The following is a 14,546-nucleotide window of genomic DNA, read 5'->3' as shown; positions in this document are numbered from 1 at the left end:
CACATAGAGGTTTATTTTTTTAACTCCTACCTTTTATACCTTTCAAATATATAAATAGTATTAACAGTTATATTACAATGGTTGTGTAGTAAACAGAAAATAACTTTCAAAGTGATATTGCATGAGGTCTTTGACAAGGTTGCATGAGAGCACAACTCAAAAAAAATCCAACCGTGTGGGACTGTTCAGGGCCAGGGTGAGGCGTGGATTAGGTTCACCAGGCCATCCTGAAGGTGAGGTCTCCTCTTGCAATTACTGTAAGTGGAAGTGAAAAGTATGCTACGAGTGTTTCTGACGGGAAGCTGGGGGAGGGAGGGAGAACCCTAGTAGAACGCAGCTTAATGCGCATTCCACTGGACAGCCAGTCGGCATTAGTTCTGCTTTTCATAAGGTAACTGCTATGGAGGCAACTGGGAAAACGTCTCCGTCGGTGACGAGAAGGTGATTCCGCGGCAGTCGCTTCACTTACTCTGTTGCCCGGAGCTGCACAAGATTCAGAAACAGGCTCTTGCCAGGGCTGCCACGCCAGGGAGGGGAGAGGCTCGGGAGAGCAGGCCCGACGGCCCGTCGGGGACGGAATGTGCACGAAGGGAGGCAGCCCCAAGGGAAGCAGGAATGACAGATGTCTTTTGGGAGACAGAAGGATGGAGATTTATTTGAGGGGGAGCCCCTTTAACTGGGCAGCAACTTCTTTTCTAACTTAACATTACATTGAACTATTTTCTATTTTTTTAAAAAAAAAACAAACAAAAAACAAAAGAAAACAGCAACAAACAACTTTTAAATGAGCAGGCTTATTAATTTTAAGATCTGAAGCCACGAGTAGGTAAATAAATTTCACAACAAAATGTGGCTCATACTATGAATTCCATATGTCCAACGTCAAAATGTCGTTTTATCAAGACTGCACTAATGTACAAGTTTTCTCTGTACTGAATTTCAGTTTTACTCCTTTGGAATTCCACAGAAATACATCTGTTCACTAAAGTAATGACAAGTTGAGTAACGGAACGTATCGAGTCATTTTAAAAGTGTGCATCGTGTCTTTAAGAGTAATTTGACTTGTATCATTTAAGGTGCCCTGATTTTTTTCACTTTCTTCTTCTTTCTTTCATTTATCTATTTATTTATTTGGCAGTGTTGATTTATTTTGTTAAATACATACCTCAAAAATTACCCATCAAGCTGCCAGATAGGAAGCCATAGAATTAAAAAAAAAAAAAAAAAAATCAGGGACAAACACAGAAAATAAATAGGAATCCAAAAATAGTCACCCCACCCTGAGAGCAGGCCAAAGTTTACCAAAAAGCCGAAGCGACTCACTGTGAAGTGGTTGTCTTTTTTAATACATAAACAAGTCTCTTCCTTAAGAACTCATTTCACAGTCTATTCTTTCCGATTGTAAAGTTCTCTGTCCCATGCAATTTTAATATATATATGTAAATATATAGATATATACATATACATATACACACACACTTGTAGCTTCCTTCATTTATTTCGTAGGTCTTTTCATCCTGGAACTTGCCTGATGTCTCCTCCGTAAGTGCAAGAAATGAAGGCAGAGTCTCCTGTGAGTATAATTACTATGATCCAGTCAATTGTAAAAGTGTAACACTTAGTGTCTTTGCCAAGGCGACATCTGATTCGGAAATACTGAACTTATTCAGTCTACAGGTGTATCCTGTGCAACAAAGAAATGTCAAAAAAGGTCAGAAAAACAAAACAGACCAAAAAAGACAAAATAAAATAAAGCCCAAAAAAAATTTTTTTAAAGAAACTAAAACAGAAACTCCTTGGACCGCTGTATTGCTGTGCCGGGGAGTTCACATTATCTCTGGTCGATCTCGGCGGGCGCGGCCTTGCCTTTCTCCGCACTCTCCTCCTCGGCCTCCACCTTGTACATCTCCTCCGAGCCCTCCTCGCTGTCGTTCTCCTCGGACTCCGTCAGCAGCTCCTCGTCCTTGTACTCGGCCACGTCCACCGCCGAGCCCAGGTGCTCCTTGAGCTTCCCGTGATGTTTCACGTGGTACCGCTGGTTCTGGAAGAACTTGATGATGGTGTGTTTGGGGAGATCCAGCTGGGCAGAAAGGGTGTGAATAGCTTCCTGATCGGGGTACAGGCCCACGTCGTGAATAAAACTCTGGAGGATCCCTAGGGCTTCCAAGGAGATCTTTGTGCGAGACCGGGGCTTTTTGGCACAACTGTCTTCAGTTGGAGGGGGTGGGGGAGGTGCTTCTTCTCTGGGAGGGGAGCTCTCCTTGGTAGGCTGAGACTGCTGTCTGTGAAGGACCTGGTAATTAAAACGAAAAGAAAAAATTAACATGCGACTCACATTTTGCCTTTCCAAAGCCGTCATCCTCTGAAATATGTGTTGTCCATGCAGCACTGGAGTAAGGCTAGGCTCATTTGTAAATTCAGGTCTACAGGAAACTTAAGAGCATTCCTGGAAATTTAGACTCACACCTATAAAAAAAGAGGCTAATAATAGTAATGTCGGCTAATATTTATATTCTGAGGAACAAAGAAGTTGGTCACGTTGGCCAAGGTCATGTGAATTCAAGCTATTGGGCTCCAGAATCTTCCTTGCTGTTAACTAGCACGAAATGCCTGCAACCTCCCTGAAAGCTAATGACAAAGAAACTGGACCCAAAAGGAAAGTGCAGGCTCTACAGTTTCAACTCATAGGTTCAAGTCCAGACTCTTCCACTTAGCTGGGTGTCCTTGTGCAAGACACTAAACATCTTTAAGCCCCAATTTCATCATCTATAAAAGAAGGCTAAGACACTAGCTTCCTAGGGATGTTGTAAGGATTAGATGACATAATGTACATAAATAACAGTGCTTACCTTAAATCAGAGGTTGACAAATTTTTTCGGTAAAGGGCCAGACAGTAAATATTTTAGGCCTTGCAGGGCCATACAGTCTCTGTTGAATGACCCAACTCTATATAGCGTGAAAGTAGCCATAAGTAATACATATGCTAATAAACATAGCTATGTTCCAATAAAATTATATTTACAAAAACAGGTGGCAAACTGAACTTGGCCCATGGGCCACAGTTTATCCGCTTCTGGCTTAGGGCAAACATCCAATAAATGACAGTCATTGTTATCATCAGCCTCACAACTACTCTTAGAGGAAGAGTTGATATTTGAGACAGAAAATCAATCCTTCATAAAATTAGAAACTTTATTTTCTCTTAGCTCTGATTTTGATCCTTAAATATATTTTATTAAATAAAAACTTCCAAATTAATTTAAAGGTAAAACATTTTCTTATCCTCTGAACTTTAAATGACAGTTTTATACTCATAGAGCTGGATTTCTCAATATCACTATAAATTATTAATCCTGTTTTGCACATATTTCCTACTTTCTGCATTTTCATCCTTAATATCACGGTTTTCTAATTGTAATTAATTTACATTTCTATTTTATTTCTACCTATCCCCTACATATTTTTAAAACCAAAAAACTCTAGTTAGGCAAGCTTATTGTTTCTTTTTAATCCTCACCAGAGAATATGTTTTTTTCACTGATTCTAGAGGAGAGTGGGGGGAGGAGAGACATCAATGTAAGAGAGAAACATCGATCAATTGCCACCCGTACGCGTCCCAAGCCGGGATCAAACCTGAAGCCCAGCTATGTGCCCTGACTTGGTACTGAACCCATGACCCTTCTGGTGCAGGGGTCGGTGCTCTAACCACTGTGCCACACCGGCCAGGGCGGCAAGCTTATTCTTGATCTTCGTAATTGCTTCTTAACATCTCTCTACATGCAATAATTTGCCCTTCTAATATTTTTATTTATGCACTTCTTCAGTTGACAAAAGAAAGTAAGCATACAGAGTAGAACAACTTGCTCGTGCTCCCATCGTCGGCCCACGTGAGAAGGGCTGCGTGGAGGGGAGGCCTGCGTGGAGAGGGGAGAGGGGGCATGGACCCCGAGGAGGAAGAGCTCAGCTACTGCTCATGCCTCACAACGGCAGCAGCAATGTTATGGAACTAAAAGGTCGACGTGATGGGCCCCCTAACAAGCTTTCTGTCTACTCCAAAGGCACAGACCACATTTCTTCTACTCAGATTGTGCCTAACTGCCTGGATCATCCCAGGCCCTTTAAGATTAAACAATGATTTCACTTAAAAACACACACACACACACAAAAAAAACCCCACACATTTCTCCTCTCACCATTCTCTCCTATTTTATACCATCTTTTTCATGTTAGAGTAACAAATTAAATACATTCCAGAGTTCAGGGGGACATAGTCCAATCAGTGCCAAAGAAAACATGTCTAGTTACATTAGAGAATCACTGGTCCCACCATCCCTACCACTATCACGATCACCACCACACACTACCCATATTCTTTTTATAGCTATAAAACATCCACATCAAAGCAAGCATTTAAGAAAAAAAAAAAAAACCTCTGCCATTTTTCCTAGTCTTAGGACAATCTGATGAAAAAATAACTTCTCAGCAATATGAAAATACCAGTCTTTTACAGAGGTTTTAATAAATATTAGGGCAGATGAAACTGTTACCTAAGATAATGATAAACAAGAGGATGAAATTTTTCAAATAATAATTGATAATCAAGTAACAATCAAAATAATAATAAAAAGGATGACCAAATGCAAATAGGAATATCTCATAATAAGCTGACAGCCAGTAGCAAGAAAAAACCTGAGAGGACCATAAAAACAGTGGCACCAAAGGTCCATGTGATGTTGACCAATTAAAATGAATGTTCCTGGCATTTTCTTTATCACTTTGAACTAAGAGTAAACCCGTGTGGTCTGCCGTGGTAAGCTGGCATCAGCAAAAAAGTGAGAGCCCCATTACTTCCCCATCCTAATTATAGCCAGCAGGAAAGTGGAGCTGCGTGGTGGGCCCGCACTGCTCATGGCAGCTTTGATGGCCAAAGACATTTGCTCTGAGGTCAAAATCGGGCGGCCCAAGCACTGCAATAAATGAACCTCTATGTCAACAGGTGAAGATTTGGGTTTCTGGTGAGAAAGAGAGAGAGAGAGACAAAAATTATGTATGGAATATACATACTCGAAGATCATACACTCCAGCATTAGTACCCCCTATTAGAGCAATTGTGTTAATTGGAAAACAAAAGAGAATTAAAATGCCCCATTTTCTAAATTATGCTTGCCTTCTGTAGTAAAAGTCAGCATAACGGTTCCATTTAATTAAATAATTAGATTGGTTCTTTAGGGGTTTTCCATTGTGCACTGGTTAGATTTAAAGAGATTTTCCAAAACTGTACTTGGAAGTCAGTATAATCTTTCTGCATGATAGGGTCTGTCTTCTGCTTAAGTCCAACCAGTGGGCCTAAATCACCTCCCCCGCTTCATGAGAACCTAGCGGTGTCGGCACGAGCACACGGGGAAGCCACGCATGGAACAGAGAAGCAGCAGGAACAACAGAGGCCACCTCCTGAACGCATGCTCCGTGCCAGGCCGCTCTACGAACTTCACAGAGGATTACCACTGACAGTCCTCCCAGTGTCTGGAGAAGGTGCTGTTGGATCAAGAACAGCCTGAAAACACGGAGCACCTCAGGAAGACCCTTTACACTGGAAATTACAAACACAGGGAGCCGTCGGTCTGAGAAAGCAGGTTTCCAAGGAACAATGGCATCCCATCACAGAAGAGAAAGATGTTTCTCAGAGACGTAACAGCGACAGAAATAGTCTACAAAGTGAAATCTCTAGTTTCTGGTCAGACAACGTTCTAGAGTGAGTTGGGCGGCATGGCCCTATTTACATGAACAAAGTTAACAGAGAAGAAAAAAACAGTGACAAAATGAGCAGCTCTACAGTAAAACTTTCTTACAAGTCACCAAAGGGCCTGCCTGGCATTTTTTTTAAATTAATTAATTAATTAATTTATTAATTTATTTATTTACTTATTATTTTAAAAATATATCTTTATTGATTTCAGAGAGAGGAAAGGAGAGGGAGAGAGAGATAGAAACATAAATGATGAGAGAGTCATTGATCGGCTGCTGCCCGGAACCTGGGCATGTGCCCTGGCCGGGAATCAAATCCCGATCGCCTGGATTCTAGGTCAACTCTCAACCGCTGAGCCACGCCCAGATGGGCTATTTTATTTTATTTTTTATTTTATTTTATTTTGGTTTGTTTTAGAGAGAGAGGAAGGGAGAGGGGGAGAGAGAGAGAGAGAGAAACATTGATTCGAGGGTGAAACACTGACTAAGCCCGCAACCAGGGCAAGTGCCCTGACCGGGGAGCGAACCTGCGTTCTTTTGACGCATGGACAACGCCCAATCAACTGAACCACACTGGCCAGGGCTGAGGTTTTCTGGTTACACTTTCTTTGGCTGTAACCTTCTTTCAACCACAATATGCCTAAGACTTGAGAAGAAAGATTCCCCAATTTATCTGTCCCGACTACCCTCTTTCCCTGCAAATGTTCTAATTACTCCAGGTAGAGAGTTGTTTATTGTCTCTGGGTAATTTTTAGTAAAAAGAATTACATAAACTTCCTCACTGGCCAATTGCAGTAGCTTATTATCATGACAATCAAGGAATGGTTATGGTCATGTAGTGCTTTCTTCCAGTGGTGTAAGGACTCTGAACCCAGTAGAGTAGGGCCTAATGCTTACAGGACGGTATTTCCAAGACAGAGAGATAGATCCTAACCCTCTCTTAAAATCTTCCCACTTAGCCAAGCTGGGCGTGGCTCAGCGGTTGAGCACCAACCTGGGATCCAGGCGATCAGGGTTTGATTCCCAGTCAGGGCACAGGCCTGGGTTGTGGGCTCGATCCCTGGTCGGGGGCGTGCAGGGGGCAGCCGATCAATGACTCTCTCATCACTGATGTTTCTATGTCTCTCTCCCTCTCCTCTCTCTGAAATCAATAAAGACATATTTTTTTAAAAAATCTTCTCATTTAAATGGCAGGAACTTTTCTTCACTTTCTCACATCTTGACAAAAAATTATCAATTATTTTAGCCCCTTCTTTATAAGACAGGTTTCTGAACCCCCACTTAACTGAAGTTTAGTTCTTCTATCTGAATTTCTCAGAGATGTTAAAAATTCCCTGTTACTTAACTAGAATAAATCAAGTTTGGTCTCTGTCCTAACCAGGCAGCCCACGACCTCGCATCTGAGGCCGCGTCACTGGTTCCTGCTGGATGGACCTGTAAGCCAGCCTGTTTCCCGGCTCATCTGACCATTCAGGCGTATATTTCTGACTGATTTTTTTTCTGACTTTTTTTAAATTATAAAATTTTTCCATTATTTCAACAAGACAGAGAAAACCCTGCCAAGTGAACAGAAATATGCTCTTTCCTAGCGAGTTCTTCACACACCCAGATTACTGATTTCTGGGATTTTTAAGTTTCATGGAGCATCTTCCCAGATATGTATGTAAAAACGCCCACGTCCACAGACTTTCCAGCCTCATCCTTTCTCCTCTCATTCAGAATGGGCCCAGGAGTTGACCTCTTTCTCTTCCTAGGTCCACCATCTTTCACGTGATTTTCCCAAATAACAGAATATATCATTCTGGAAAGACAGCCGCCCATCCCTTCACTCTTGGCCTTTGTAAACTGAAGCTTGATCATTCATCCTAGCTCTATTTTTATTTGGAGTTTTCTTAATTACCACCAAACTTATATTAACTTATTGAACAATTCATTTCTGATGATTTTTACAACGAGAGTTTTAAAATGTTTATTTAAAAATCTCTTTTTCATAGCGTCTATTGTTGATTTTTCAATACAACAATTAGGGTTAATAGCACTGAAATTTCTAAGTAGCTTTAATAATAACAACAACAACAACAATAATAATAATAATGGTAATGATAGGTGGTAGCATTCATAGTAAAGTTTATTATGAGCCAAAAACTAGCTTAAAAGCTATAAATATATTTTAATTTCACAGTAATCCTAGGGGTAGGTATTTTTACTCCATTTTATAATGAGAAACTGGAGTTCAGAGAGTTTAGATCATTTGTTTGGGGCCACATAGCCCATAAGAGGCAGAACTAGAATTCTAAAACGTGTCTGCTTTTAAATCTTATGCCATTAAACATTACATTCTCCTGCCTTCTATGAGCAAGATTACATAGGAAAACTGAACAAAATCTCTAGAGCAGAGGTGGCAGACCACAAATAAAATATCAGGTAGTAATAAATACTACAAGCAAAAACAGAGTAATGCATAAGGAGGAGAACCGGGGGGAGAGGAAGTTATTTTAGATACAGTAACTCAAGGAAGCTTCTCTAAGGAGGAAGCCTTTGAGCAGAAGCCTGAAGACCCAGCCATGAAGAAGAGCATTTGGACAAAGGAACAGCAAGCAAAAAGGCTGGGGGTCAGTACACACTCAGCGTACTTGAAGAACATCAGGAAGGCGGCACGTTAGAGCTCTGCCACCCAATACAGCAGCCAGTAGCCACACTCTCTATTTACATTTAGAGTTAAATTAATTGAAACTAAAAAAGAAAAAATTCAGTTCCTCCATCACATTAGCCACTTTTCAAACGCGTGATAATCACACTGCGCAATAGCATATCGGACAGCACAGACAGAGCACAGTCCCATCATCACAGAAAGTGCTGCGGGACAGCCCTGCACTAGAGAGAAAGGACAGCGGAGAGGAGCCTTGGCCAGAGCATGCAGGGCCTTGGCGTTCTACTGTCAGGGTGACGAACGTCCTCACAATGAAACACAATTATAATCTGATCTAGCCAAAAATATAGTAGGACATGAAAACGACACTATTACTAGAAAGAAGAGAAATATTCATATATCCACACTTTAAGAAAAACTCAGCTTATAATATGTTACTGGACTTTCAATGGCATTCCAGAAATAGCAACACCATTATAAACACAACCAGAAGGATGCATTGGCACTTCTATCCTCAAGGGAATGGCCAATTTGCATTTAGCTAATGGCTACCCTCTTCATCAGATGTGCTCAGCATGTCTAAAAGGAATTATGTTTAAAACAATCAACCTCGGGTTAAAAGAGTGAAAAAAAGTATCCATTCATCAAATATTTATGGAATGTCTATAATAATTAAGCCTATTAATTTACAAAGCTTTCTAATAAGGAGTCCTATCTTCAACAATTAAGTGTTGATGAGTAGGTTATGGGTAGGATGTAAACAAATAGAAAGTTATAGGTCTAAGTTCATTCTTATTTATTTGCTGAAATCTCTCTGGGCTGAAATATGACATACATGGTACATAAACGGACGTGAAGATGTGACCAAAAACCCCCACCACGTTGTAAATATATTCAAGAGAGACATCAACTGCAAAATGAAATCCCAAATCTCCTTGCCCAGCAACAAAGCACAGTCGTAATGTGGACATATTGTTTCTCTGCCTTCAAAACTGAACATTTTGCAAACACAGGGACAAAATGGTACCATGATAAAATTTGACTAAGAAAGATAGCTCTTCTTAAACCTCTCAGTATTCAAATTCATTTTGAAGGCCTCAATGAAAACCAGCTGGGAGTCATGTGTAAAATATAATGGTTTTTGCCTGCAGGGAAGGAAGTGAGATCTTGAATGATTAAGTTGAGAAAAGTATATAATTCACTGTATCATTATGGGGTAAAATGGATTACTTATAATAAGCCAAGACTTTGTGGTCTTTTTATAGAGAGAAAATGAGAAATTATTAAGGAGGTGACTGTAGAGGGTGGCTGATCCAGTGTGGTAATAGTTAAAACAAAAGTTGTCTAGGTGGCTGCTTCCATCTCTCTATGACAAGCCCCAGCCAGAGGAGCGAGCCTCACCCAGGGCTCCAGGTCCTCAGTGACACACATCAACAGGAGATGAGACCACAAACAAGATGACCATTTTGTCTGCATTTATTATGAGTTAGTATCAGAATTACTTAGACGGGTTTAATCTTACCTCATCTATGACAACAGAATGTAAAATAGTTGACCCAAAAGAGAAAAGCATTATTCTACCAAAAGCCCCGAGAGGAATATATTTAACAGATGATAAGAGCAACTGGTTGAAAGGCCTTGTGCATAACTCAATTGGACTTTCTTAAATAAATGAATGAATTCTGCTATTTTTAAAAAATACTATGTATATAAAATATCATATAACTGAGATACTTGTTCTAAGTGTCAACAACCTAGTGCTACACCCTAATATTCCTCTTTTTTCAAAATCATCATTTAAGACTATTAATTTTGGTTCAAAAATTCAATGGGAGAACTTAGCATTAATGATTAATAATGAATATAAACACTGTATATCTATCTCAACTATTGGACCGTGAGCCACATACTGTTACACCATATGCCTGGCCCACAGTAAGTGCTCAGTTCATCTTTGCTCTGCTGCACTAAATTAATTCCACACTCTCTCTACTTTCAGACCAGTTATCATTCTTATACTGCGCAACTTACTATTTTTTTTTAATATTTTTTTAAACAAAACTTTGTTTTAAAAGTAAAAACTTTAAGCATCATAGAAACTGACATTTAGTGGCCATATGAGACCAAATTATATATATTTTCTTAACATTTCTTGTGTTAAAAAAAAAAAAAATCCAAGACACCGAATAACCCATTAGAACACAGTGTTATAGAAGTTGTGAGCAAGAATTTGGGGGTCCCAAAGACCTGGACTTGAATCTGGTCCTTACCCCAGAAAGCACACCTGCTGACTAGCCCTGTGGGTCTGCGCCAGTTATTTCTCTGACCCGGCGACTGTTACTCTGTCGCATCTCCAGGCAGGGCTGTGAGGACTGAGCGAGGCAGAGCGTGCTCAGTTCTTAGCAGAGCTGCTGTCATAGCTGAGGTTTCATAAGCAGCTATCATGAAAAAAGAGAGGACGCAAGAGTCGGAAGAATGCTGCCTCACGCATCTTTCTGTCAAGTATGCGTCATCGACAGTCGCAGAGATCTGTCTGTCCTCACACCAAAGGCCTGCAGATCTGCACACAGGGATGGATCCCAAGTCCTCGTCTTCCTTTTGCTTTTATACTACGCATATCTTTGATCTTTAACATGCCACCTAGCACATGGGAGTTGCCTCCAAAGCATCTGTCACATGAAATTACACCTCACGGTCACAGTCCTATTGAAGGTGACACCCACATGCGCAGCCGGGGGTGCTCTTTAAGAAGACATCCTTTATCAGTGGTGCTAAAAGCGTGGCCCACGGACCCGAGGGGAGATCCTGATGACCCATTAAGAGGTCCCTGATATTAAAAGTATTTTTCACGACAGCCCTAGCCGGTTTGGCTCAGTGGTTAGAGCATCAGTCCAAGGACTGAAGGGTTCCGGGTTCGATTCCGGCCGAGGGCGAGTGCCTCGGCTGCCGGCTCCATCCCCGGCCCCGCCAGGGCACATGCGGGAGGCAACCAATCGACGTGTCTCCCTCACATCGATGTCTCTCTGTCTCTCCTCCTCCTTTCCACTCAATCTAAAAAAATCTAAAAAAATACAAAATACATGAGGATTAACAAAAAATAAATAAAATAATAATTACTGTTAAAAAAAGGTATTTGCATGGCAGAACTCAGACACTGCGTGCCTTGTTGATCACGCTGAAATGTGCACTGTAGGTGCAGGGGTGGGAGCGCTGCTGGCCTGTTGGGATAAGTCAGTGGCACCACACTGTACTCTAGCTGTATTCTTCAGGGCCACACACAGCAGAAATGCCACTGTCACGTCAGAAGGTCCTTGCTGACGTAGTAATACATTATTAATTATATCAAGTCTCAATCCTGGAGTATATGCTTTTAAAATATTGTGTGTGAGGAAATGGGAAGCATTTCTGCAGATACGAGAAGATGGAAGGCGGCTGTCATGAGAAAGAGCGTAATTTTTACTGGAAGGAGCGGCTAACAGACCAACTATGGTTATCAGATCTGGGTATTTGGCAGACATTTTTCTTAAAAATGAAAGAAGCCTGTTACTTCAAGGAACATATCTGATAGTATTTGTTGCCAATGATAAAATTGAATCTTTCAAGCAAAAATTCAAATTTTGGAAAACATGTAGCTTCTCTTATAATATTAACAGCTCCCCAAATCTTAAAACTTTCTTGATGATATTGGTGGTGATTTTTTCTCATGTCATATAATGAAACAAAACAAAATTTAGAAGATCTACATAACTCAGTATATCAATATTTTCCAAATGACCAATGCATGATATTACGACATCATAAACAGGCAAAAAATCCATTCAAAGTGCAAGGCAAATGAATGAGTTATAAAGTAAAAAAGTATGAAAAGTTTATCAGTATGACTTTAGAGTCTAATTTGCAAATATCCTTTAAGAAACCGCTTGTAGAGTTTTTGCTACAGTATCAAAGAAGAACATTACCTGGAAAGGCTGCTAATATAGTCCTTCCTTTTCTAACTGCATGTGTGTGTGACGCTAGACTTTCTTCATTTACTTCAACCAAAACCACATATTGTGTCAGATTGAATGCAGGAGCAATTATGAGAATCCATTTAAGCCAGATATTTTAAATATTTTCAAAAATACATATAAAACAATGGTACTCTTCTCATTTCTTTGTTTTAGAAATACAATTATATATCATAAAAATATTTACACACATGTACATTTTTTTAATTGTTTTTAAATTAATAAACATTTAAACTTTTTCTCAGAATTATTTTCTAATATGGCAAATATTGACAGTTATAACATATTATTGGCACCCTTTAATAGTAACAGCGAAAGGGGAGCCCGGCCGGGCGTAGCTCAGCAGTTGAGCGTCAGCCTAGGATCCAGGAGACAGAGGTTCGATTCCCGGTCAGGGCACATGCCCGGGTTGCGGGCTCGATCCTATGTCGGGGTCGTGCAGGAGGCGGCCGATCAATGACTCTCATCATTGATGTTTCTATCTCTCTCTCTCCTTCTCCCTTCCTCTCTGAAATCAATAAAGATATATTTTTTAAAATAAAGCAAAAGGGGATCCTAACACCAAGAAGTTTGAAAACTCTGAAATACATGAATCATGCTCAACACATAGCCCTGTCTTTTTCCTAATGAAAATCAAGCACTGACCATAAAATTCAAAATGGACCCTACATCATCCTTATCTGAGCCAAGTCACCTAGGAAGGTCTTAGAGAATGAGTGTAAGAGAAATTACACACACGTTACGACTGGCCTCTTGACTTTATCGCTCAAAGACATTTTCACAGGCAAAACATTCTCCAAGAAACACAACTCAGCACTATTTCCAACTCCAAGTGATCTTACTTGAGTTGGCTCTTATGGTTGTAATTTCACATCCTAACATTATAAGACTTATTAAAAACCATGGTTTAGTTCTGTTGCTTTTTTTGGATTATACAGTATCCTAAGGTCAAAACTCAGGAAATCTGTTATTAAAAAAAAAAGTATCCATGAGCGATGACAAATTGCAGACTACAGGTGTTAGATTACATTTTGACTCCAGGCAGGTTTAATATAAGTTGGTCTCCTTTTACAATTGCTCTTAGCACATACAGCTAGAGGAAGGGGATTTAAAAAAAAATTAAAAATATATAGAGAGAGAGAATAAGAAAAAAAAAAAAAGAGCAGTGCTCAATAAAAGAAGACCATGTCAAGAGAAATCAATACAAACAAGCAAAATGGAAGGAAGTCTGACATGGAAATATGTGTTCAATTTCATCCAGCCTTAGTCTGAGTTTCTTTTAATATTGTAACCAAGATGGTATTGGGACATCATGTATGTTTTTAATGTAGCTTAATAATTGGTTCTCAAAATAAACACTTTGGACAAAGATAAAAGCATAAAAGCACTGTGACACAATAATCTGTTAGAATCAACTTGGGTGTTGGAGGAAGCATAGTTCCTAAAACAGCGTTTGGCTTATATCATTTCCTCTTTGGTAACAAACTGAGAACAACTTATGCCAACAACTTTGGTATGGTTTGCGTAAAAAAAGGGGGGGGGGGCTGCAGTCATTCATCTGACTATGGGGAGTGGCCGAATCTGCAAACACTGCAGAGGTAGGTAGCTGGGTGAGCTGCTTCTGCAATATAAGGAGATGAGCTCACAGGAAGTAAATTAAGCAGAATCGAGATGAGCAACTGTATCTCAGAGAGACACCACGCAGCTTAAAAAAACCACCATTTCTCCTGTTAGAATGTAAGCGAGGTAAAGCGTGGACATACACTGAATCTAATGGCAATTATACCTTTTCCTTCATCAGCATCATTGACAGCATGACCAAGACCATTCTACAAATAGGACAGAAAGAACCCGTGAGATGACAGGAAGAGCAGACGCCTCAGGATGGTCCAGGCCATGACCATATATATATCCTTCTGCCTAGGAGAAACCACCTCCCATGCCACCCACCCCAATTCCATTTACCTGACACCATGAGCATTCACATCCCCCCTGTTCCCACACACCTCCACCATCCTTCACTATGTCTTCTCAGAACAGGAAGCTTAGCCAAAAAATGCACAGAGTAGGCCTATCTTTTCAAGGCCGGATTTAAGGTACAGGTAACACTAAAGTGTCTTTATGGGCTTTATATTTGTGTTAAA

The 14,546-nt window shown here is 40.2% G+C and overlaps 1 protein-coding gene across 1 annotated transcript in view; it reads right to left on the bottom strand.

Moving 5' to 3' along the window:
• Positions 1–1,222: 1,222 nt before the first annotated feature.
• The window catches only part of SATB2 (SATB homeobox 2), a 169,378-nt gene continuing 156,054 nt past the window's right edge, over positions 1,223–14,546 (bottom strand). Inside the window, exon 11 of the mRNA XM_016220690.2 lies at positions 1,223–2,293. Coding sequence (XP_016076176.1) covers positions 1,832–2,293 — 462 coding nt within the window. The 3' untranslated portion in view covers positions 1,223–1,831. The remainder of the gene's footprint in view (positions 2,294–14,546) is intronic.

The sequence above is a fragment of the Miniopterus natalensis genome, chromosome 8 (genome assembly GCF_054644295.1).
Source record: "Miniopterus natalensis isolate mMinNat1 chromosome 8, mMinNat1.hap1, whole genome shotgun sequence".
Classification (NCBI taxonomy): domain Eukaryota; kingdom Metazoa; phylum Chordata; class Mammalia; order Chiroptera; family Miniopteridae; genus Miniopterus; species Miniopterus natalensis.
Note: the sequence above shows the minus strand (reverse complement) of the source record. Positions and strands in the feature narration are given on the sequence as shown.